This window comes from Boleophthalmus pectinirostris, unplaced genomic scaffold (assembly GCF_026225935.1).
Source record: "Boleophthalmus pectinirostris isolate CB_2022bp ecotype Guang Dong unplaced genomic scaffold, ASM2622593v1 HiC_scaffold_21, whole genome shotgun sequence".
NCBI classification, from domain to species: Eukaryota; Metazoa; Chordata; class Actinopteri; order Gobiiformes; family Gobiidae; genus Boleophthalmus; species Boleophthalmus pectinirostris.
Window position 1 is genome coordinate 15,685,731 of NW_026571175.1, and position 26,104 is coordinate 15,711,834.

The 26,104-nt window shown below is 37.8% G+C and overlaps 2 protein-coding genes across 2 annotated transcripts; one reads left to right on the forward strand and one right to left on the reverse strand.

The window, feature by feature from the left end:
- Window positions 1–8,995: 8,995 nt before the first annotated feature.
- lpcat1 (lysophosphatidylcholine acyltransferase 1) lies at window positions 8,996–20,351 on the reverse strand. The gene is made up of 14 exons (XM_020932829.2): window positions 20,175–20,351; window positions 17,158–17,297; window positions 16,855–17,069; window positions 16,663–16,775; window positions 15,464–15,524; window positions 14,376–14,434; window positions 13,583–13,617; window positions 12,442–12,496; window positions 12,054–12,136; window positions 11,842–11,967; window positions 10,615–10,765; window positions 10,104–10,202; window positions 9,745–9,883; window positions 8,996–9,658 (listed from the first exon to the last, which is right to left on the reverse strand). The coding sequence occupies exons 1-14, from the start codon at window positions 20,259–20,261 to the stop codon at window positions 9,528–9,530; spliced, it is 1,494 nt and encodes a 497-aa protein (XP_020788488.1). The 5' UTR covers window positions 20,262–20,351; the 3' UTR covers window positions 8,996–9,527.
- A 1,784-nt stretch (window positions 20,352–22,135) lies between these two features.
- ndufs6 (NADH:ubiquinone oxidoreductase subunit S6) lies at window positions 22,136–23,498 on the forward strand. The gene is made up of 4 exons (XM_020932804.2): window positions 22,136–22,417; window positions 22,514–22,567; window positions 23,130–23,252; window positions 23,365–23,498. The coding sequence occupies exons 1-4, from the start codon at window positions 22,274–22,276 to the stop codon at window positions 23,431–23,433; spliced, it is 390 nt and encodes a 129-aa protein (XP_020788463.1). The 5' UTR covers window positions 22,136–22,273; the 3' UTR covers window positions 23,434–23,498.
- Window positions 23,499–26,104: the final 2,606 nt, after the last annotated feature.

A 26,104-nucleotide genomic window follows, 5' to 3' on the forward strand; every position in this document is an offset into this window, starting at 1 on the left:
AGCCCATATGTGAGCAGCATGTCTGAATAGGCTGCAGTGTGCGCACAGTGTAACGTGTGTCACACATTAGAGCTTTTATATGTAAATGTGCTGTTTGTGCGCGTGTGGGTGGGAGCGGGGCTTGTGTGTGCCAAAAAAGGACACATTCATATGTAAATACAGAGTGTATGTGTGCCTGTATATGCAGACGCGACCCATATCATGGCATAATGAGATCCGCCACTGTTGGTTACCCTCAGACACTGGTAATTATGGCTGCAGTGAAAGGAGGAATGGTGAAGGCAGGATGGGCTCACCACGCTCTCATCTCCCCCTTAGCTCACACAGGTCCGGTGACAGGCGGCTGCAGGCGCTGACGACCTGTCCGTTCTCACCGCTCTGCAAATGCATCCAGCAGCTAAATGGAAATGATAAATTAGGGCCGGAGCCAGGGTCTAATCAGCTTTTGAACAGCACGTATACCTGCTACAGTATTCAGCCCCACAGACAAGCCACATCCACAGCCTGTCATGTCACTGTGCATGTGGATAAATAACCCCCAGAGTGCGCGGAGCAGAGTACAGCTACTGAAACAAATGTGTCCCATTCTGTGTGCTGCACTGGAGTGGTGGATACAGAATAACATGCGGCGGAGATGTCATTGGATGTGCTGTTTATGGGCCAAAAGCCTGTTTATTGTTTAAACAAGAGGGAGCTGTCAGCGCTGACTCTGATGCATGTCTCACTTGAGGAGTACTTTCCTTTAAAGCTCAGAGCTACACTGCTGCTAGCCAATAACATGATGCCTCTATGTGCACTTGCACTATCCTAAAGGGAGTTTTATGAGATACTTACAGAACATCAACTTAAATCTTTCACTACATTATGTCCAAGCATTGTTGTCCAACAACAACAATGCCTGATTTCAGGTTTAGAGACATTGTATAAGACTGAAATTACTGTAACACCCATCACATGAACTTGTACAGCCCACTCTGAGACAAACTTATGCCCAGACCTAGCAGGTCACATCCTGCTCCTCCCCCTTACCTTGAGAATGTCAGATCTCACATGCTTTTGGAAGCGATGCAGGGTTGGCTTAGTATCAGGATTGGAGACCATGGAAAGTACCAGGTGCCATAGTGGGACAGCAAAGGCTCAGTGATAAGAGCTCTTTCTTTCAGTTTATTCATAAAGCTGAAAGTAGGTGGTTCAAACTTCGCTTGGATCAGTGCATACTGTTGTTGTGTCTTTAGGCAAGACATTTCACCCAACTTGCCTCCAGTGATGAAGTATGTTGGTATGAGTGAGAGTGTGTTTGTGAAAGCGACTGGCAATCAACGACTAGAAATTATTCGACGTACATGTGTACATGCCTATAGCTCAATGCAAACACACAAAACTATTATTATGAATACAAATGAAATTCATATGTGAAGTAATTTCAGTTATTATTTTTGTCACAGCAACTGCACCAGGAAATGTATAATTTTAAATTCAGTACACTTTCACTAGACTTTGATCATTTTAGTGCTCAAACTGCTTTCTTCCTAAACATTCTGTATGTTAGAATCATTTTGCTAAAAGCATGTCAGTGAACATTCTCAAAAATTCTATTTCATTGTTGCCAGTAGAGGGGAACTTGCACAAATCCACTAATTTAATCATTCTCCTAGTAGTATTAAGATAGTCATCGTAGTATTAAAAAAAAAAAAAAAACTTGAATAAAATGTAAACTGGGAGCTTTGATTGGCAGTGTACAAGTGGACAAGTATTTCTCCTTTTCATGAAGCACCTTCCATTGCCCACTATTCATAAATCACTCACCTCCAAATATCCTAAAACTGCATTTTATCCACAATTTCTAAGCCTATAATTAATCTAGGTTAACCATTCACTCCTATGTACAACTCACCGCTTTTCATCGCTCCTGCTTTCAATAGGATTTCTGAATAGACCTCCATCAAGGCTTCACTCTGAATGTGCTCAACATGTGGAGTATACTTTAACACCATGGCATCCAACCTTCTTTGTATCCAGCCTGCTGTACCCTGTGGCCCTATCTCACAACACTTGCCATCACCATAATTGTCTTCTCCGCGCCGTGCCTCTTGTCCATCCAACTCTCTTCCTCCACTCTCATTGAAAAACCTCTACCTGATATGGCCCCCCTTACACGATGTTTGCTGCGTCTGACAATCGCATCAAGCCAGGCATCTGATTTATTTTCTTGGTACTTGCCTTGAACCTTTCCGCCACAATCTCGCGGTCTTTACATCTCTCCATCTGCAGAAAAGCGCCGGGCTGCCCTCCTTGTCTCGCTGGCTAATGGACTCTATACAGCTCCTCTTTTATGGTTGTGGAGGCCCTAGCTTGATTAAGTGCATGCCACATATAGTGAACACCTCCACGGTAATATGAACCTACACGGTGTGGTTGCATTGTGTACTTGTACCATTAATATGTAGTACTCACGGACAGACAATAGGGTATCCAGCGTGTTTATATATATACTTGGATGTCTTTCAAACAGAGACTCGAGAGGGGGTTTTGGTTGTCAATAAAGGCCATTTTCCGAAGACTCAAAGCTACTTTAAAGCAGTAATGGAAAACATAAATAAAAAGCTCTTAAGATAATGCATTGCTGTTTGGTTGCTGTTGGCATAGTGCTACTTAGTTTTTGAAGTACATGTTGTGGAACAAGAAGGATATGAGAGAAATGGATTATAAGGAATAGGGTAATCTGGCTTTTTCTGTTGTTCGCAAACTCACTAAGCAAAGAAAGAGTAGAAAAATAACAGAATACACGTTCGTAATACTTACTTAGTTCAGGCAGAAGCAGAAATGTAAGTACTGTTGTAACTGATAGGAGGAGCCATGAAGTTTTTTTGTGCAGTATTTTATGTGTTTATTTAAGCCTAGTGTTTTGTTTTATTTTTTATTTATTTATTTTTTCAGATATTGGACTCCCACTCACACAAAAAATACTCAACTCACCTGCAACCACATATTTCAAAGATTAGACAACAGATGTAAATAATATGTTTTAGAGTGTTAAAGTACTCTTACTTGAGTTAAACTTTCAGTCACTCTTCACACTGTAAATCTTCCAATGACAAAAGCATTATGTTAAAAATATTACATTTGAAAAGTATTTCTTGCACTGCTCCTTCAGATATGATTTAGTGTTTCTCATTCCTATATCCTTTGAAAGTATGAGATATTGTGCATTACATTAAAGATCTGCTACATAACTTTTGTAGTGGGTTTTATGCACCCAGCTTCTAGTCTCTATGGAGATATTTTCCACAGCATGGCATTAAATTTGTATATCTTTTGTTAATTCAAATACATACTATTTTAACTTCTTGAGTTCTTTTTAAAGACAATACAGTAAAGTGTGTTTACCTTGTTGACATGTTTCGGCTGCTAGCTGCAAGCCATCTTCAGAACTGTCACTGGTGTTGGTGGTGGCGTGTCGTATATCAGCTGTTGTTACTTCCTGTAGGCGTGGCATTGAAATCAGGAAACGAGGCACGGACAGCAATAACCATGACGGTGCGTTCCTCCTTTCACACACCTGGGACACTCTCCTCCAGAGAACATCAGGCGACAGGAGGTGGTCAGTCTGAGCGACCTGCCAGGTCCATCAGGCTGACCACGTCTACAGGAAGTAACAACAGCTGATATACGACATGTCACCACCAACACCAGTGACAGTTCTAAAGATGGCTTGCAGCTAGCAGCCGAAACATGTCAACAAGGTAAATACACTTTACTGCATTGTCTTTAAAAAGAACCCAAGAAGTTAAAGTATATAAGAAGACAACATGAACATCTTTAGCTACATATGATTTTAGGCTTAAAAACACTCTGTTGGACAATTTTTCATTGTTTTTTTGGGACACAGGTAGCGCCCGTTCCACTGCTCTGTGGTGATATTTGACAAAGTGAAATGCATCAATCAAAATGTCTGTGGCTCCCTTCTGAGCATCCATCATGTTGTTTGTCTTTCTGTACAGTTCTATACAGTCCCACATGTTAGCCTCTGTTCTTTACTCATCCTCCCATAGGATCCCTCATGATGAATTCACCTTTGACCTTTACGGCAGTACGGCTAATAAGGTTGACATTTTTTATATGAAGCGAAATGTCTCAAAAACAACAAATCATGGTCTCCTATGGGTGAATTCCATTTATCATTTTTCATTAAAAATGCACTGGAGCTGGAAGGATTGGATTCCCAGTCCCACGAGGACACAGCTATAGGCTAAGACTTCTGAACTGTGCCAGATAATGGGGGTGGCACCAGCTGGGCTATGTGTTGAGTTTAATTAAGCAGCTGTTAGCATACTAACATGCTAAACAACATGGTGCACGTGACATTTATTATTCAGTACTGGAGACATTTTCCTGGAATTAACTGTTTAGTCGCCTTTTATAGATTTCCAAACTGAAATGTCAACGGTGGAGAAATTTTCTATTTTTAATTGTGCTAAACATTGGTTATTGCTGGGATTAGCCACAGTTAGCAACCAAGCCCTCCCGAACATCTTTATCCTCGACGTATCTAACACAGAGAGCTGCTTTATTCAAGTCATAGGCACAGAGAGCAACAAATACCATGGCTGGATTAAGGAGCTAATAGAGTCCTAGAAATGTTTAAACTGGACTGTGAATAAGGATGAGGGGGCTTAAAATCTCTCTCACACCTGTGATAAGAAGTTCTAAAGAAGTTGAACAGTAGATGGGGCTATCGTCCTACTGCTCTGAGTTGGAAGAGAACACCGGCCTTTGTTTAAATCAGCTGACCAGGCACATCACAACAACATCACATGACACTTCTGAAGACACTTTCAAAACTGTCAAAGTGTGATAAAACAAAGATTAGATAACAAGAAACTACAGCCCAATTACATCAGAAGACCTAATGAAATAAAGTTGTGTGCTTACCTTAAATCCCACTAATGGTGTAAGGCAGGGGTGTCAAACTCATTTTGGTCCGGGGGCCGTATCCAACCTACTTTGATCCCAAAGGGGCCGGATCAAAAACTCATGGCATATATACCCCAAAAATAACAATAAGTTCAAATATTTGTGAGGAGAAACGCAAATCTATTACAGAAATCTGTTTTAATTGATAAACTTTCTTTTACAAAATATTATAATATTATGAACAACCTGAAACTTTAAGAAAAATGCGATTTCAACACAATGTTTTAACATGAACTTGTATGTAAATAGGAATAAGTCCATTTTTTTTGGAAATCCTGCACTCGGCGTCCACTTTTCTCATTTTGGACATTTTGCTGCTGAGGGTGTCACGGTCAACAGTCAAAACGATCGTCCTTTAAGAGCATTTGGAAAGAGGCAAGTCTTCATTTGTGCTGCTCTGGTGGGAGGGGCCACGCACAGAGGCACTGGAGACACTGCTGTGCTAAGTGACGCAGAAAATTACCAACATTTTAATAGAAAATATAATAAAAATATTTCAGTAGAAAATCAGCCGAGGGCCAGATTAAAGGTCTTGGAGGGCCGGATCTGGCCCCCGGGCCGTATGTTTGACACCCCTGGTGTAAGACAATTATTCCAAAGATCCTCACCAAACCATAGCTGAGGAAGGTGATTTTCCCATTCCGATAAATAACTTTTAAAGATCGGTGCAGTTTTGTCTTGATGGAAAAGCTAACAACACTAACATGCACTTCCTGATTATCCAGCAATTATTCAATGTAGACAGCACACAGCAAACATATTTTGACCTAAAGAGCTGCTTATACAATATGTCTGTACTGGGGCAAGACAAAGTTTATGCAAATACATGGGGGAAAAATCAGGTTTGACTGTTGAAAGTTGCCACTTCAGAGCCTAAAATGTATTACCTTGTCATTATATTTATAACACAATCCAAGGGCAATAATTTCAAGTCCACGTGCAGCTCCAGTAGCGGTGCATTGATGATGATTTGTATAATTACATTTAATGCATGCAGAGGCCTAATGAAACATTAGTGGCAACAGAAGGTGACTTGGCTGCTCAGATGTGTCATTCATCACCCCCACAACACATCTGCTCTGAAGATGGAATAACACAAACCAAATCAGCTGTTGGAGGAAGTGAAGGCTCCATAACAGTCATACAATCAGAAATAACAGTGCAGTTCAACATATGGGGGACCTAACGCGCATATGTAGGGTTCAAAAGTTATACATTTTGTCCTTTTCATTTCCATAGGATGCATATTTTATACTGAGCTGGTCCAGGGCTGTAATTTTCCCAGCATCTTAGAAAGCTCAAGTTCTTGTTTTAAAGCTTGTTTACCGATATAAAAATCAATCTGACTTGTCGGAGCTCAGCTAATAGTGTAATGTAATTAAGCCCTCCACGGCAATGTTTGAGGAATAACAAGAGCGAGAAGGCTCTTAGGCAATAATTATACTCCACAAGTGAAGGAATTCACCTGGGCAGTGCGAGTTCTCATTTTCATAAAGACAGACTAGCTTTATAGACTACTTTCTTATGTGTATAGGACACATTTAAAGGACTTTATGTTTTTTCTGATGTTATAATGCTGTTTCCTTGTCAAAAAAGTACCCGGAGTTGTGTTTCGTTTCATTAACATGTTTAACACACAAACAAACAGATTTTTTTAAACCTCACATACCTTCACTAGAATCATTTGGATGATTTCAACTCTGGAATTGGCCATTTCTTCTGAAAAAAGATAAAAAAGTAGCTGTTAACATGAAAACTACCACTTCAAGACATCACAAGGTGGAACAGATCATTTTGAGTTTTAGAGATGTAGACAGAGGTAATAATAAAGGTTTACTCAAACATATGTGAATGAAACAAAATGCAACTCCAGGTATGTTTTTGATGAAGTAATAACATTATAACATGACTTAAAACTCACAACAATCAATGTTGTGTGATATAGGATCTTTAAGGTTATTCTCAATAGTATAGGACAGATTAAATAGACTGATGAAGAAATATTATGGCAAATCAACTTTTATAAGTTTGAAACCACTTTTTAACACTGTTCCTTCATAGTTTGGTTGTGACTGATTCACACGTGTGAGTAATCTTAGTGTTTTCATCTTTTCCCTGTCCCGTCCACTGCTCTGTACTTCAGATTCTGGGTCATGCATACAAGGTTAAAATATGTCATGAAGCATTTTCTAAACTTGGAAGGGAGGGGGTTTTCAGTTCGTGAGTTTTGAACAGGAAGTCTTTTCAGATTATTAAGCGTTCAATACTTAATACCTTAAAAAGCATGGATTAAAAGTATTGGATTAAAACTAAAACTAAATTACCATACAGAAAAAAGAAGAGAAGCATTTTAAAATCTGAAACTTTGCTTGAAGAAGAATCAGCTCACAATTTGAGAACCACTGTAACATGCTTAGACTTCTGATGTTCTGATCCTTTGAAAATGCACTTTATATTACCCTACACTGTTAGTGGCCCAGAGAGCAGAGACCACCACATGTCTTACAGCTTTACCATGTGTGAGTTGTATTTCTTAACTTTGTCACATAACATGGACCTTCTGACTTTAACCACTCTATCCCTAGTGAACTCTTGCTATATTATCCATTGTGGTTTCTTTGAAGTGTCTTGGTGGAGTCACCCTTGGGATCTAGTGTGTGTATATAGCACGCTCTGTAGTGGGATCAGAGTTGGTGTTTACAGCAGAAAGTTGCCCTGTGCTGGCAGTGGGAGTGGGGCCCCTGTTCAGTGTGACGGCCCCTGTGCGCTGCTGGGGCCTCTGCACTTGTCTTTGAGGCACTGTATCTGAGGCAGACTGCAGAGAGGAGCTACTCAATGAGCAATTTATATGTTCTCAACAAAGCTTCTTCTTTAGGCCCTGAAGGCAGGTCTTAATTGTTAGACGTGATATCTCCACTCCCCCACTCCCCTCTCCTCTTTCTTTGACTGTTTGCGGCTCCCTCCTCCCACCTACCCATCCCTCCAGCTATTAGGAATTGGATTTGGAGCAGAACGATCCATTTAGTCTCTCTCCTCCGTCTTGCGTCCCTCTCTCCGAGCCTCCACACCTCCTCTGTAGGTTTCTCTCATCAAAGCCCGGGCTTAATCTGTCTATTTTTACCTGGAGGAATGAGAGGAAGAGATGAGGTAATGCTTTTCCTGTCCATCAGGTGGGCACTGGAGCATGAGGCGACGTGCAGCGTCATACTCAGTGGGATAGCACCCCCATGTGGACAATGTATGGAACGCCATGTTTAAATAGGCTAAGATGGTAGAGGATCAGACACTGTTATTTTTGTATTTCTTTATTTTACGTCGACAGTTATAATGTAAAAATATCAACGTAAAAAACATTATCATAATGGGAGCAGGGATAAATCAACACTCTTAAGCTCTTTTTTTAATTTACTAACAAATAAAGTAATGGTGAAAAGATTTCTTGGGTGTAGGGGAAATTTGAGGCCTGCTTTTTATTAGTTTGTATTGTATTCAATTTATTTTATTCTGGTGCTTTATTTTGAAAACATGAAAAACGGTACTTAAGTGTTGAATGTAAGTGGGTTCACTTCATCCACCTGTGTAGAGCAGAGAATACCGACAGTACATACTTTTGCAGTAGGCCGGAACATAGAAGCTGAGCTCCCTCTAGTGGACAATATTGTAAATTAAAAGTGCAACGTTGTTTATTTATTCATTTATTTATGTAGTTTATCCACAAATTGGTAAATTGTGTAATTTTGCTATATTATTTATAAATCTTTATACTATTTAATCTAATTGAATATTATTTAATTGAAAGCTGAAAGTAAAAAAGTATCCAACCCACCATATTGTTTATATACCACAAACACTATGCACTGTAGAACTAAAAGTTTTATTGATAAATCTTTGAGATCACGTTTGGTATTCAAAAAAGTGAACTCAATACCAAACATCTAAAAGGATAATAAATATAATTTGAACTGCCTACATGTAATAATGAGCATAAAACGTATATAAAAGAGTCTTCTTTAAAAACATACAATCTGCACTGGGGGCGAGGCAGTCCGATTAATTATCATTTCTTTCAAATATAACAATATGTTTAATAAATACAAAATACACACCCATAATTCAAGACAACAAATTTTAAATAAATATTCAATAAGGCCATAAATAATTAGAGGAATGTTAATTATTATTTTTACACCTCTGGATCTGTGCATTGAACTCTTGCACAGTAGAAATGCAACAAAATCCAAAGATTATGGTAGCTATTAGAGTGCATTATTGTCCAAAGGAGGAAGTAGTATTAGCAGTATTGATAGAATTACTACAGGAGAGCTAAAAGAAGGTTTAATCTGAACAGTAAACTCTTGAAAAGTTGGCTGCTATATTAAGCTGATGTTAGTCTATGTAGTTCCCTCTGCCTGTTCAGTGTGTACGAGCCTTCATTTCAATACATTGTAACAGTTGACGATCCTAGTGAAATATAGCATTCTCACTTTTTCAGAGTCATTGTTGCGTCCCTATTACCTAACCAATATAAAGGCACCATGTGTTCTATGTCATTATTAATCTCTTTTCTTGTGGTCTTTTCCATTGCTTCTTGCACTGCTGAAGCAAAAGGAACCTGGGTGATTTTTGAACCGAATGTAGTTGTAGGTAAAGTCTGGATGCTGGTCAACAAACTCACACAACTCATCTGAAATAAGAATAGCAGAGTTAGTTTTTAAATTTATACTGATGTCTTGGTTACTTAGCACTGAGCATTGATCCTGGAGGTCTCACCATATGTGATCTTCCCTGTGTCTTCTTGCAGTGATAGAAACAGTCCACTTAGGTCCATTTTCTCCACTCCAAGCATTATTTCCAAGATGGTGGCAAGGTCTTCCTCTGTCACACTTCCATCATCTTCATTCTGGTACATCTAAAAACAAACAATATGTTTTTGTTAATTAATAATTGTTATGAAGGCACCTGATTTAAATATGTAACTTTTCTGATTGAGGGTCCGTCACCAGCTTTTTGTTTTGCCAGGGATATTTCACTGTATGGCAATTGTGGAGCATTTAAGTGAGATAATATACATCTCATCATGGATGGCCAGGCCTCCATCATAAAGTGCTATAGTGTGAGTAAGAAGTTACCTTGAACGCCAGTTTCAGGGTCTCCTTTGGTTCTTGTGGCTGACACACGGTTGACAGAGCAATAACATAATGCCTATAATCAATGTGCCCATCTTCTTTCTGTGAAAATACAAAATTGGAATTATATAATGTAGAACAGGGGTCTCCAACCTGTAGCTCGGGAGCTATCAGTAGCTCACCACCTCCTTCCAAATAGCTCGCCAAGGGATTTCTGCATTAGATATATTGGGCTGAATAACTCAGATTTGATTGATTAAATCCCTCTTTCCTTTGTAAATGTATATTTTTAATGCCTAATTTTGTACAGTGATAATTGGGTTATGTTTTATAGGCATCTAACTTTACCTCATCTTTGGCAAACCATGGCTCTTATATTTACAAATTTTCAACCCCAAAAATTAATAGGTCTCTGGCATTTTCTTTTTTAAAAAGTAGATCACAGAAGGAAAAAGGTTGGAGACCCCTGATCTAGAAGATCTATTAATATCTTTAAATGAAAATGTGAGCATACCTCATCAAACATGCCATGGACCTGCTGTAGTTTGTCACTCACAGGTAGACCAAGGCCCTGAGCGAAGTCCTCCACACTTAACCTCTCTCCCTGCAACTTGCGTGCCTTTGTAGCCTGCTGTTCCAGTACAGAGGTGTTACTGGCTTTCAGTCTGCAAATTGTAGACAATATAAAAATTTGCTAAGGGAAAGGCATCATTGTTAAAGCTGCAAAGAGGCAGAAACTTTTAAGTAACTTTTCAGAAAATTTGCCATTGGAAATTGCAGATTAGAAATATGAGGAATTAAAAAAAATCATCAAAGTTAAGAAACATCCTAAGTTATTCAACATGGTTTTGTTGTGCTTATATTTACAGCCATTTGTTTTATGAGTGATCCTAAAGCAACGGTCATGTGTGATTAGATGTCCTGTCAGTTTGAAGATGTTTAACAATAACAATAAGTGCCATTTTGTTCATTAACACTGTTGTGAGACAACCTGAAATAGACAAAAATGCAACCATACTTACTATATTGCTTTCCACAACCATGTACAGTAGACAGAAAAGAAAACCCCATTGGAGTAGTTCAGGTTATGTAGAGGTGGTGAGTAGTAGTACATTTTAGTTCACTGTATATTTTACTATTACAGTTCCTGGAAACATTGCTCTTTCTTGAGTACAGCTTTCATGTTATGTGTTGTTTTTTTGTTGAAATGGAGCTTTTATTTTGTAGCATTATTGTGTATTGTTTATCAGGTCTTTAGTAACAGTTGATGAGAGATTCAGGGGGTAGTTTATTTCATATTATGAAAAAAAAATTGCAATAAGGGTCAAGAAAAACAACTCAACAAAAACGACTCAAAAAAGATGCACTGTGTAACTTTTCTGTTCTTATTGTTTTTCTTGGTATGTTTCACAGTTTGGCATTGTCTGTATGACATTTATTAAATTGCAGGTGTTTTTATTGTTCAAATATACATTTATCTCCATGAATTAAAATGTATTGTCAGACTGTGTCACATTACAAGCAAAACAATAATATCTGCATGAAGATGAGCAAATAGCATTCCTTCATCAGAAAAGTTACACAGTGCCCCTTAAAATACTCAAAGTAATGGGAAGGGGGGTAGGGAAAGTAGTGTTTTCATTTGTTGTCCACCAGGTGTCAGTGTTGGTGGATTTTCTCTGCTCTTCACCCTTGCACTATAGTTACCCTTACAAACCAGTTAGTCCAATGCTACACTCACCCCAGGCGGACCACCAGCTGGTTGAACTCGAGCAGAGCGCTGAAGTTAAAGATTCTCAGAGGGCCATTGGACAACATCATTTTACGATCTTCAAAAGTTAGGTCTATGAGAGGCACCTCCAATGCTCTGTGGGACAGTGAATAACAAATTGTATTGTGTTCTTCTATTCAGATGTAATATTTTTTGGTTTGTTTCTTTTTTCCTTCACTCACTTTGCCATCAGCTTGCGAACATTTTCGGCATACAGAGCAGGGTTTTCCTTTTCTTCTTCTGATGGCTTGTACACAGGCAAATACTGCAAAAATATCATATCAACATTAAGTTTGAGGGAAAAAAGTTCTTAAGAAAAGAACAAAATACAGGGTCCTCTTACTACATATGTTATCAACACAAAATTCCATCCAAAATGCAGGGATCAATTCAGTTTAAAAATGTATTAATGGAACGCTGTCATTGGTTTTTATTTGTTTAACCATAACAGTTGTGTCATTTTATCTTAAATATAATTATGTTCACTATGTTTTAATGAAATTAGTAGTATAACCTGTAATATACATTTTAAATATTCCAGTAATGTATAGTCTACACAAAAAGTCTTACCTCAATCTCCATAGAGTTGTGAAACTGGCACAATGTGAGCCAGAGAATTTTCAGCCTGCAAAACAAAAACTAATGTGGTAAGATAAGTTTTAAAGGGCACTATGTAAGGTTAGGGATTCTGGAGGAAGCTACACCACCTTTGTTTCAATGGAGATGTTATTGCTTTGCCTAAAATGTTCCACAATACACAACCATATATTTATTTTAAAGCATTAACTCTCAGATCAAAATACAAAACAGTCTTTGCATAACCTAAACACATTGGTTGACTACTTAAACACAGACTGCAACTGTAACAATCTGTCTGCACATGCTATAGTCTGTGTCCCTAAATAATGCACATTCTTACCAAAGTCCATAGACCAAAGATACAAAGGACAAAACTGAACACAGCCGTATCACAATATAAAGAGACTTTATAGACAGACAAAAAACACTGACACCAGTGTGAATCAGGTTTTCATTCAGAGACTCTGAAATACAAGTTCTGAAATCCAAGTTCTCGATACAGTTCCGATACCAACTGCTAAAAATCAAAGATTTGAAAACAATTCTTTTTTTGCTTTCTAATTTATTGTGTAATATTGTACAAACACATATTTACAGCATTTCTCTCACTCTCAAACCATCAGAAACAGTGTGATACTTGTCCTACAGGTCTGTGACTCCCTCACATTACATGACTAAAAGCATGGGAGCACTCTCCAGACAGTGTCTGAATAATGGTTAGATATGTTTATAAATCCGATAACTGTGTTTCTATTTGAACCACAAGCATTCTCTGGAGAGTGTCTAGATGAACTGTTTTGTGTCCTGTGTGAATAGTTGTGCAAAGTGTGCCGAAGATTTGCCGGATTTTTTGAAAGAGTTTCAGAAAATGAGCCAAAGCAATTGAAATGTATATATATATATATATATATATATATATATATATATATATATATATATATATATATATATATATATATATATATATATATATATATATATATATATATATATATATATATATATATACACATACACATATATATATATATATGTTATATAAGTTCCATATTACACCTTTAAGTGTAACTGTGAGGCAAGCACACAGACAAATAACAAAATATGTTGAAAAGGTGTTAGACAGAACACTCACCCTCCAGGACCTTGCCACACCCATGATACAGTATCCTGCAGAAAAGGTGGGGAAAGACAAGAAAGAGCATGAGGACCAAAGTAGACCACAAGTGCCTCAGAATGAAGTCAGACTAAAATCTGAGCCTGATGTTATGTCACAGCTACTGTTTGCAGAGATTGTGGACATTGTGTACATTTAGTCTAAGATAGTCGTGAAAAGAATGTGATGTATATGTTGGAGATATGTACTTCAAATAACACAAATATTTTGATTCATTTTACACCACCCAGTCAGAATTAAACTCTTTGTAGCCTTACCGCTACATATTTATGCATATATATATATATGCATAAATAATAAAATAATATGGTTGGGAAATCTGATAATCAAAGATTAAAAACGCTTTTGTAATCTTTTTTTTGTGTGCCATAGACATGTGAACACTTTTACAAAAAGTTAAAAGCTCAACTGTTTAATGTCTATGTATTGACCAATCTGTACAGTGCACTGACACCCAATTGTGATGAGCAGGCTCGGGAGGGGAAAAGTGTAATATCAGGGGTCCATAATTAATTAATAAGACAGAAGAGGTGCTGAATTGGACACGTGACACCTGTAGGTTTGTGTGAGTGAGAGAGACAGATGAGGGATGGAATATCACTCCAACTAAACATGAAGTCACTCAACACAAGGGGGCAGTGGAGAGGGACAAAGACACCTGGCATGTTTGGGTAGGATCTGTGTCACTGTGTGGTCACTGTTAATGGCTCTGATCAAGGCAATAATAAAAAGAGACTGAACAAAGATTTACCAGCGAGTTAGGGTATCTCAGAACAACCGGCTGAACAGGAAGGCCAGGGATAAAGGAACCTAGGACAACAATGGAGAGCTATTGTTATTAAAGAGACATTAGTTCAAATAAAGCACGGAAGGCTCATCAGACACAATTAAGCTGTCCATTATCTTTTCTGTAAAACAAAGCATTTTAAAAATTTTCAGTGTTTCCACATTGTTGAGCAGTCTAAACGTGACACAGAGCTGTGTTGCCTAAAGGCATACCTTGTACATTAAGTAGTGCAATTAGAAGCATGGCATAGATAAAATCCCCCATACTATTCACTATCTCAATGAACTGATCATATCTGACCACAACAGGAGGAAATCAAAAAGATACATTTAGAGAAGTGCTAAACAAGTATTTATATGTAAAAATGGAACACACTCTAATCCATAATAAAACAATTGTAGACTAACAAAAAGTTTATTCATAATTAAGTAAATTCATTAAATTGGCTAAATTACCAATTTTCACATGGCAAGCCCCAAAGAATTCATTTCCTGTCCCCGCTAAATGCATTAGAATGTCTATCAGAGCTTACTGAAAACAACCGAATTACAAAGTGGAAGAAAGGGGATCAAATGGAGGATCAAGAGAACAATGCACTACACTCATACAGCTATCTCTCCCAGGGAAGGGACTGGGACAATAGACTACATGTCACATATAGTCCACCACAGATTCACAGATTCACATGTTTTACTTTTAAAAATCTGCGTTTGTAAAATCCCACAGTCATCAGGCAGAATCCATGGTAAAGGAGAAATTCAATTTGTCAACTGGACAAAAAAAATATTCTGTCCAGTGGACAAATTGAATTTCTCCTTTGTCTTTTAAATATTCCCTTATTTAGGCTTATATAAAAAGGATATAGCCTAAAACCAATTGGTTAGTTAACTAAAATAAATTTTCCATTGATGACTGAATGACTTTCTTGACTGAAATTGTATTATTTGCTTCTATCCTATGTCTATGATATTGTACTTGTGAAATTGTAATCCTTGCTCACTTCACACCTTCAGTCAACAGCAGGTGGAAGATGTACATAATTTGACACATACCGGCTTTGAACGAGATGAGCCCAAGCCTGTTTGTGCACGTGCCCTCTGGGAAAATCATCAACTGCAATGAACAAACACACAGGATCTCGATTAGAAAGGAAGAATTAGACTTTTGATATCAAGCAATGCTATTTTTAAAATACTACTATTCAAAACTTGATTTTAACAAAAGGAAAAGGCTTGATACTCATCAACAAAAATATTATAGTTTCTTTAGTATTACTATTGTGGTCTCGTTCTGATAGTTTTGATACAAATGTGAATTCACAATTAGTAATCTGAGTAGGGATGGGTCATTACATGGAAATAAGGTATACTGCACTGATGAAATTCAGTGGCACCAATACTGTGGCAACAGACCTCTAATGGTATTGAAAGAGCTCATTTACAGTATTTAACTGGGTCTGTAGAAAAAGTAGAACTTCTCATAGCCCTAAAGTCACAATATCAAAGTTTAGTGTTACAATTCTTGTGATAAAAGACATCACATTTAAAATTATTCACAATTATTGATGCCATGGCCAAACAATGGTGAAACCATTCATTTTCTTTCTTTTGTCTCCTCAGGTATGTGACCAGCTTCATGAAATCAAACTTTCTGAATGATTAAATAACAGTATTGTGACAGAATGTGACATTATGTAGGCAGTAGCTCAGTTGGTAAGAGCATTTGTCCACTGATCCAAAGACTGTCGACATAAACATCATTGGTTAAGTGGTCAGATCCACTGACCCATAGGTTGGCAGTGTGATTCCAGCTCCCACAGATGAATGCTGCCATTGTGTCCTTGGGCAAGACACTTAACCCACCTCACCCCTGGCGTCTGCGTACACTGGTGTATCAATGGGTGAGTTGTTCCTTGTTGTAAAGTGCTTTGAGTGTCTTGAAGGTGGAAAAGCGCTATATAAAATACCTTTACTATGATGTGATAAAGAGTGCAAAAGAATAAACTTTACATTTAAGAGTATTTTTTTAGAGAACAGATTTACAGTTTAATTTTGCTTTTAAAATTGTCTTTTTTTTGTTCTAACGATTCTACTGTGAACTCAATAATCAAATTCATACCATACCCTTTGTTTAATCTGCATATGAACTTTTCTGACAACCCAAATATATGCTGCTGCTGCTGCTGCTGCTGCATTTTCAAGTCACAGACAATGTTGCCTTCAGGTGCATTATGATGTGTTCTGCATGTTACCTGAGGCCATGACTCTCCAGATGTAACTCTGCGTTTGATCTCCTCCACAGTTCTTTTCCTGGAGTCCTGGTCCCCACGGAGCACATATACCGGTCTGACATACTCAATTATACCTGTCATGAACACGATAAAGAGAGACATTTACACAAAATACACCATTTATTATCTCCTAACCAAAAGTCCTAAACTTACTTTTCCAGATAGGAACTTCCCTGCCCATTTCTTTGGTGACAAATGTGCACAGGTTCTCAGAAACTGGAATGGCATCAAAATAAGCTGAGTGTGGAGCCATAACAAGGATGGGGGCTTCGGATGGGTCTGCCTTTTGACCTTTGACCTTCACCCAATGGAACCCACAAAAAAACCACATGGCCCGCATTGACATCCGAACACCAAAATCAAAAAATCTGATGAAAGACAACATTGTTTTAGAGCTTTTGACATTTTAATATTTGTGATTAGCTAAATAATCATAACGAAATAAACATGTCTCACCTCTTCCTCCATGTCTGTGGCTCAATAACAGATTCAGAACGCCCCAATGCACCCACATAGGCAAAAGCCCAAGCCAACAGCATGAAAGAAACTGCAAACAGTATGCGCACAGGGAACACTGTGAAAGACATGAGTCCAATCTGAAAGTAGAGAAGAAAAAGTAAGATTGTGAGATTATTTATAACAGTAGTTTTTAACATGAACAATTGCTGGAAAAGGAAGTCAAAGTAAGCCAAAGCAAACAATTTAGGAGTTTCACCAAATTTTGGAAATCAATCAAACCACAGGGGTTCTGTTAAGCTCAACAACACAAGAGTCAAAGAAAACATAAATTATTCTGCTACTCTTTTCGAGCAAAAAGTTATACAGACAAAAACTTTAAAAAATAAAGGGCTCAAACATGTAGAAGTCTTAGCAGGCCTATCAACAGTGTAAATAACAAATAACAATAATAATCATTCCACAAGGAGTCCTACTCTATCTCACCATCCATCCAACCAAATCTTCAGCACTACTTTTTAGCCAAAAGCCATAAGTAAGTATCTTTGAGATTTGAAACCTGACACCTCAGTCGTTAATAGTTTAAATTGGACTAGGCCACTTATCCGGCTGTTTTGGTGTCTATGTAAATGTGGTGACAGTCTCACCACTGTCTTTCACCTGTCTCACCTGTGCTCTGTGTCACCTCTCACCCCTCCCCCTTCTGTTCCTTCTGTTTCTCTGGAGGAACCCAGGTGCGCACGACAGGCCCATATGAATAAGTAAGCAGTAATAGGGCTGGTTTACAATGTTCTGACACCTCACAGTGGTTTCCCTGCCCTCTAAGCATGATTATCAGATCTTCCAAGAATCATTAGGAAGACATTTTCAAAGAGGGCAGTGTGTGGAACTAAGAAAATAAAAGATAAATTAGGAAAAATGAAACAAAATTAAGATAGTACTGACACAAAAGCTGCAATAAATAAAAAGTGGAATGAAACACTTAAGCAGCTCATTTGTATCTATAATGAATCCAGAAGTTTTTTATTCAGTGCTCTGCACCTTGAATATTATGTTGTACACAAAATACTGCACTAGGACAAAGTATTCAAAATAAATATTGAATCCTAAATATTATTATTCTATCAATCACTTATTAAACTAGGCTTAAGAACATAAAGACATATTCTGACGACCAATTAATCCACTAAAAGAGGGACTAAAAAAAGCCTTACTTATTTCTATATATCTGACATAAACTGCACTTACTTGCAAGACTACACTTGCAAAGGAGTTCATGCAAAAACAACTGCAGAAAAATAAATAAATACAAATTTATATAAAGACAGATTGTGAATCATGCATTTAATCTGTCATTTTACTTATTAATACCAAAAAAGCCATTTGTTCAGCTAACTTACTCATTAACTTCTCCTTTCTGCTGTTGTCCCATTGAAATTCATATAATCTAAAGAAAATGATTAGTGGACTAATATTTTGGTTGACTAAGACACCACCGACCGATTAATCAGATCAATTAAAGGACCACAGTCCTAGGCAATATAGTATTTACTGGGACACCAATTTCTGGGGGTTAGTTTGAAACCTACTGGTTACCCAGGATTGATGGTGGGGGACTGGGATCATCTGCACCACCAAATATAATCTGGAAGTGAATAATTATGGAATATGTTTTTTAAAAAGTCAGTTAGTTCCTTGTACAAATTATTTATTTCTGTCCCTATGTGTGTTTATCATGTAGATTTGAATCAAACAGGTACACACCGCCTGCAGAGTGTACTCATGTCTGAACAGCACCATGTCCTGTAGAGAAGATAATAGCTTTAGGTTCATTATGTTTAAAGAGTCAGGCTGTGTGCTCTAAACTACCTGAACTACTAGGTTGTCATAACAGGCTAAACATTAAATAAGCAATCACTCATACATCCTCAGCATAGACTCCACAACCTGACGCATATTGTTAGTACTCTACTTAATGTCATTGGCTGTCATTATAGGTGCTCCTATTAGAAGTTGTAAACAAATGCTTTCAGGGAACTGGGGGTGGGTGGATGACTTCTTTCCTCGCTACAATAGCTGTCCATGCTGCTAATGCTTACACAAAAATAGAGGAACAGGTAATAAAATCCACTTCTGGTTTGTTTGCTAAGGGCTGAATTATATTATTATGAACTATTATTATGTATTATGTTATCATTGTATCTAGCAAGGATATACACTTATATTTCTGCACTTCTGTGGCAATCTGCATGTTCATTTCACATGCCAAACACCTTAAACCAAACAAAATTTGTAATGAAGCCAGTACATACAGGAAAACATTGCAAAAGTAAACAAATACCATACAGTGGAATCTACTGTATTTGCAAACTGTACGCAGACTTGCAGGATCCAATGTAAATAATGTGAAGAGAACAAAACACACCAAACTTAAAAAAGTAGTCACAAGGAACAAGAAATGCACTGTGTTAACCTTCTAAATGAAAATATTTTTGAATAGAGTTAAATCAGGGATTACCGTGATACACCATGTTAGTGTTTACCTTATCCTAAATAATCATTAAGCCAGGTCTAATAGAGTCGATAAAAAGCAAACTCATTTAAAATTATGATAAAAAGATGGTTGGTTCATTATACTTAGAGTGTTATCTAGAATGACTATTTGCCCAGTCATCAGTATATTGCTCTGTGGAGCCTCACTGTATAAACGTGTAGTGCCTTGGTTCCAAATCCAATGCAAATAGTTAACAAATGTGTCCAATACAAGTCCTAGTCAAATGACAAAGTGGCAACCCCCCTAACAACGGATGAAGTTTATTCCAGTACGGCTTTATTAGACTATAAATTAAATCAAATCTGATGGGATGTGTAACCCATTTATAGAAAGAAGATTTAAATGCGTAGCAGTAAAAAGTACCTACACTTCTTCTAATCGTCTAATTAGTATAATAGCCTAATAAACAATACCAACTCAACATGCTCGTTGACTGACTGTATCTATAGCCAAAGATTTTTACCTGTATTTTCTGTGCCGTGGTTAGTTTCACCTCATGGACGAATGGGTTTAGGGATATTCTGGAGGGACGGCTTTTTGGCGATTTCATTGTTGAAGATCAGAGACAGAAAATAAAAAACGAATGAAATAGAAAAAGTCGGATTGAGTTTGTTTTGCTAATTGACAGGGCAAAGTCAGTACATCCTCTGTGCGCAAACTGGCCACGGCAACTCTGGTCAACTCACGAGGGGGGCGGAGCACAGGCACCAAGCTGACAAGAGTAATCATAGAAAGTTCCGACAGTTCGTTTCAAGGTAAAAAAAAAAACAAAACCGATAAATAAGACAATTCAATAATTATTAATAAGCCTGGTCTGTATTACAAGCATAGATTACAAAACATAAAAGCAGGTCTATTAATCCTATTCATTCAAATGCCAATTATTTCTTTTGATGTTTGTTTATGATTTCTTCATCCTGTATCATTATTTGCAATTAAATAGGTGACAATAACCTACAGAACTGTGCAGTTAAAATGTATGAAATGAAAATACATTATATAAATGGTTCACATGCAACAGCTCTTATGAAATGGTTTCTACAGCTTCAGTTTTACAGTGAGAAAATGGTGCTCTCTAGTGGTCAAATTAATACATTTTTAGTTTAACAGATCTTACCTATAGAGTTGTGTACAAATAATTTTATTTTAATCAAAAAGTTAGACACCTACATTTTAAGAGCGCAGTATTATAGGCTACATGCATTGTGCCATTAACTTCACTAAAAGGTGATTTGGTAAATAAAAGGTAACTGCGAAAATGTGTCAATCAACTCTGAAAACATGTCAGGTTTCTCTTTATTACAGTGAGTTTTCATCCCTTTACAATAGATCTTATGATACATCTATAGTTATAGCTAAAAGTCCATTTGAAAGAAAATAATAATAGTATTCAGCAATTCAATGCACTTTTACATTTTCAGCCTTGCCGCTGCTTGTGCCTTGGGTGTGTCTTGCAGAACACAAACAAACGTCCCCTGCGTCGCACAAAGAAACAGTCTTTACAGCGGCGCTTCAAGGCACTTTTGGTCTTCATACTAGCACAGGGCTGGAGGCAGAGCAGAGCCTGACACTGTCCCAGCAGAGATGCAGAGGGTTGCACTGAATTTACTCTGGCTGAAGACCAAAGCAGTGAGCTGGGAGCCGCAGACAGTGTCCGGAGACATCTGTAGGATGAGGCTGCTGAAGAGGTGAGCATCACAGAAAATCTGTTTATGTGGAGAACTTGGCGAGTCAATGAAGAAGCCATTTGTTTTAGGATTACTGAAGCCATCCTTGTGGAGTTCTGTAAAATAAACACATGAAGTCAAATAGCACATGGGTCTTAATGGTTTACGTGAAAAGATGTTTAACTTTATTTTTGCAAATAAGCAAATCTTTTTTTTTTTTTGTCTTTTGATGAATAGGTGCCATGTGCCTGTGTGTTGTGTGATATGTATCCTCATCTTACATTAAAACACATCTGACAAAAAATCATGCACGTTGTCACTGAACTATCATATACTAAAGGTAAAAAAAAAAGAAAAAAAAAAGACTAACCAGAATAACCAGCTACCCAGGACACAGTTGATCAAATGCTATGATTAGCTAGCTAACATGCAAATAGACGCTGTCCGACTGACTACTGCGATTAATGCTATTGTAATGTTATAATACTAGTGTATTATTGTAACACGGTGGACACTATTATGTTAAAACGATTAATCACTTACCTTTCTGAACGTATTCAGTTTGACTTAAGGTTTCCCCCACAAATTTTTGTTTAGAGCCAAACACGCTGATTTTGGTTGAGAATAATCGAGGACACAGGAAGTGCGCTGGGTATTCCCACAGTACTGACTGTCAGGCACACTGTGCCTGTACCTTTTGAGAGAGAAATATATCCACGTGCACTATTATATCTTCTCGCTTTTATTGAGTTAAATAGTCTTTCTGTACTCTGGTAAACACCATATAGTTTCTTTTTTACGGTGGTTACTTGGTTAAAGGCAAAACTTGGGGCAAAATAAATGAACACAAGTTCGCAACCCGCAAAGAAGCCTGGGAAAGCTGGTTGTTTTCATCATGGCGGCGTCAGTGGGCAGACTTCTGTCCTTCAGTAAAAATGCAAAGGTGCTGGTTTCACCGTTGAGGTTGGGTGCTGTGTCTGCTCACCGCTACAGTTTAGAAGTATCCAGCACTGGTGAGCCGATCACTCACACCGGACAGGTAAAGTTTTTGACTGTCCTCCGTCTGCAGTGTTAGCTGCGGTTGAAGCTAACTGTGTAGCACAACAACTAACCTTTTCATTTATTCATCTCCCAGGTGTTTGATGAAAAAGACCCCAGAAGAGCACGGTTTGTCGGGAGACAAAAAGAGGTATTAAACAAATAAAAGTTCACTGACCCCATACTGTGAAGTCTAGTAGTCCATGTGCAGCCATTTGTATGTAGTAGTTAGTAGTGTTCTGTGTTGACTGTGGTATATATTATAATGGGTTCATTCAGGGACTTTGCAGGCTAACCTGTTTCTTACTGCACTCAAAAAATAAGTTTTGACCTGATGAAAAACGAAAGACTGTATGTCAATCCAATTATTTATCTTTTAAGATCATTTATGCAAGGTGCATACAAATACTGATGCCATATTGCGTTCTATTCATTATACACACTGTTGTATTCTTCCTAACATAAAGTATTATGCCCTGACTGTTGGTTTACTTTACTTTTATTTATACACATTTATTTGTGCATTTTTTTGTCATGTGAAGGTTTTGTAAACATCCCTTAAATTACTTTTGACACAGCACTGATCTATGTCCTTTCTAATTTTCTGCATTTACTTTGTTGGCCTATGTATGAACATTTAGTGGCCATAAAATAGTCATGTTTGCACAGTGTATGTGATCATATTATGCTCGTCTTTATTTCTGTGTGTTAAGGTGAATAAGAACTTTGCCATTAATTTGGTGGCAGAGGAGGAAGTCACCCACATCGAGGCCAGAGTGGTGTCATGTGATGGAGGTGGAGGTGCACTGGGCCATCCCAAAGTCTACATCAATCTGGTAAAATCAGTTTGTTATTTTATTCAGGCTTCCACTGTTGTTTTTCTGAGCATTTGTCACACTTCAGTTTCAGTTTTTTATGATTGCATAATTTTCTCTCCTTTCACTACAGGATAAGGACACAAAAGTGGGCACATGTGGCTACTGTGGCTTGCAGTTCAAGCAGAAACACCATCATTAACAATATTGTCTGAACCTTCTTTCTGTAAATTGCTGTAGTTCTTGAATAAATTATATTATGTCTGACCTTTGTTTCCTTTTATTATAGAAACATGTAGAAATCATAATACATTTGTTAGCAGGCTCAGTTAAAATTTTGTCGTTGTTTGATACTTTTTATATTTGAATATTTAGTAGACAGGACTTAGCAATACGGTCTATAGTACTACTGTAAGTAGATGCAGTTCTGTTTGTGGCAGACAGAGGTCACCAGAGTCCAAATCAAATGGCTATTACTGTAGTTAGAGCGATTCAATTTAGTTATCTTTTTAGTCAAGATTTAATCATTTTTATGGTTTGTTTTTTTTCCTGGAAATACAATGCTATATTTTCTCTGTAGTAATCACCCTTCATTTAAATTGGCTCCCATTTCTATATTTTTCTCTGATTCAGGATTTCCAAACTTTAGAAGCAAGTATCCTGGACATGTCTTGTCTGTGCTGTTATGTGTGAAGCACCTTAGCATTCCAAGTGCCTCTGCTCCCTTCTTTGCTATGTAGAGTCTCGCCCTGCCAAGCCTGGAGTACATCAGCTGGAAGCCGGCCTGATAAGACACAGCAGTGCGGAACAATACATGTTTGAAGAAGATCATATATATTTTTCATCAGCCTTATTCTCCATAGACTCCTGCATGCCAAATTGGTCTGTGCTCCATTCAGGCTCCAGACAGCAGCACTAGCCTGTTCTGTCCCCGGTGATGCAGCCAGTGGAACCGCGTTTTCCACACCACAGCGCTCAGGTGGAGAGGGGTAGTCAGCCTGATATAATTGGACCGGTTGACTTGTGGAAGTGCTGTAGTTAACCTCATCTATAGTCAGAGCACTTTGGGTGAGTGAAGGAGAAGCCAGCATTGTTAGGCAGGTGCAGGTCAGTAACAGGGCTGACTGGCCGGTTCGGTGGATGCTGTGAGAGTGATTCAGAGCTGGAGGTGGAGTTGTAGGCATCACCCAGGGCCAAATCTTCAGATGTAACTGAGCATATGAAGTGTGCTGAATTAAACAGCACTGTGGGGGACTGTCTGTCTGCACAAGATTTAAACAGTTTTTAATTATTGACTGCACTTGAATGCATCCCCCTGGTAATTTATCACTGTGCTTTAAAAGTGAACACTCGATAACTTTAAAAGAGCACACAACAAATAGATTAATAAATTAGACACTTAAAATGTTTGTCATCAGATTGCTGAAAAGTCTACAATGTCCGCAGTTGTTAACAGATCTAAATGCAGATTATTTTAGGTAAAAATAAACTACTACTGAATTTTCCAGAGTAGAAATGTCAGATTTGACTTGCTTCTTTATTAAAATGAAAAGGAAAATTGTAGGAAAAGTATTAGAGTTTCACAAAAAGAAGAAATTAAAATTTTTTTATATCACAAGAAAAAGAGAATCTCACCTGTTTTGGCATGAATATAGGGAGTTACAGAATATTATTTTAACAGTATAATGATGTATCTGTCTTTATAGATGTTTCATGTTCACTAATGCTCAGTTGTGTCCTTGAATGCCACCTAATATTTTGATGATTTTTCTTAATAATTTCAAAGCCTCCAATCTCTAATTTTCCCTGGTTCTTTGAGCTCCTCATTCTTACAGATAATAGATTTAAATGCCCCCCTCCCCTCAGCCACAATAGCTCACTCCAACCCAAACACTTCCTCTGCCTGCTGTAATTGCCCTATTAAAATATTTCTCCTTTTAAGATGTGTCATATAATACAGTGCCCATGCCTCATTATGGAGCTCCCTGCAGCCAATTACCTGGACTTCATAGACATACTCCTCTATGCACCTACACTTTAACGAAATCTACCAACAGACCCCATGCCATTTGGCCACTGTCTCTTGGGCGGCTGTATTCGGCTCAACTCAGGAGTCAGGTGAGAGGGTGGGTGACCTTTACCATGGAAATAATGACTTGCACTCATGCTCGGAGCTCCAGGGGGTAAAAAAAAAAAGGGCGAGGGAGTGGGGTGAACACTCCTCTCGTGACATGTGACAGTTTTGGAGAGGGTGGGGGGGGAGTGGGCATTGAGACATACTTTGCACTCAACACTTTGATAGAGGCGGAAAACCAAAGAGAGTGCGAGGAGATGCTAGAGACTTGTGCATGTGTGTGTCTGTGTCTGTGTGTGTATGCAGAGGTAGTGCTGAAAGGAAATAGGTGTCAGACAGAGGTGCAGAGAGCCAGAAGTAAACTTGTCAATACTTCCTGTGTGTACATTCCAAGTTCAAGTGGGCCATGTGCAGAGAGAAGCATTGAATCTAAGTACTGTTAGTTAAAATTAATATAACTCAAGTAGAAGATCATGTTGACCTGAGGCATGATGTACTTGTCTATCTACCATACTTTTGGACAGCAATTATTTAGTGCTTAGTGGAAAAATATGCTAGTAGTTAGTAGGCTAATGCTTTAAAAGTAGATGTTTTAAGACATGCATCAAATAAAATATTACATTTTAACATGATTTAAAAAAAAAAAAAAATCATCTTTTTCAGACAATACAAAATACAAATTTGTAAAATATTTCCATTTTTAGACCACTTAAAAATTATATACTTTTTTTTTTTTTACTTAATAATGTGGAGTGAGTCCTTATTTGTGTCCTGTGAGGGCTCATAAGTAAGCTACTTG

Bases quoted from the DNA above. Each gene is read 5' to 3' on its own strand.
- ndufs6 (XM_020932804.2), top strand. From the start codon at position 22,274: ATGGCGGCGTCAGTGGGCAGACTTCTGTCCTTCAGTAAAAATGCAAAG. The intron at 22,568-23,129 runs GTATTAAACAAA...CTGTGTGTTAAG, and splicing joins TTGTCGGGAGACAAAAAGAG to GTGAATAAGAACTTTGCCAT. The intron at 23,253-23,364 runs GTAAAATCAGTT...CTTTCACTACAG, and splicing joins CCAAAGTCTACATCAATCTG to GATAAGGACACAAAAGTGGG.
- lpcat1 (XM_020932829.2), bottom strand. From the start codon at position 20,261: ATGAAATCGCCAAAAAGCCGTCCCTCCAGAATATCCCTAAACCCATTC. The intron at 12,497-13,582 runs GTGAGTGTTCTG...TTTGTTTTGCAG, and splicing joins GTGTGGCAAGGTCCTGGAGG to GCTGAAAATTCTCTGGCTCA. The intron at 9,659-9,744 runs GTGAGACCTCCA...TTCTTATTTCAG, and splicing joins CACAGGGAAGATCACATATG to ATGAGTTGTGTGAGTTTGTT.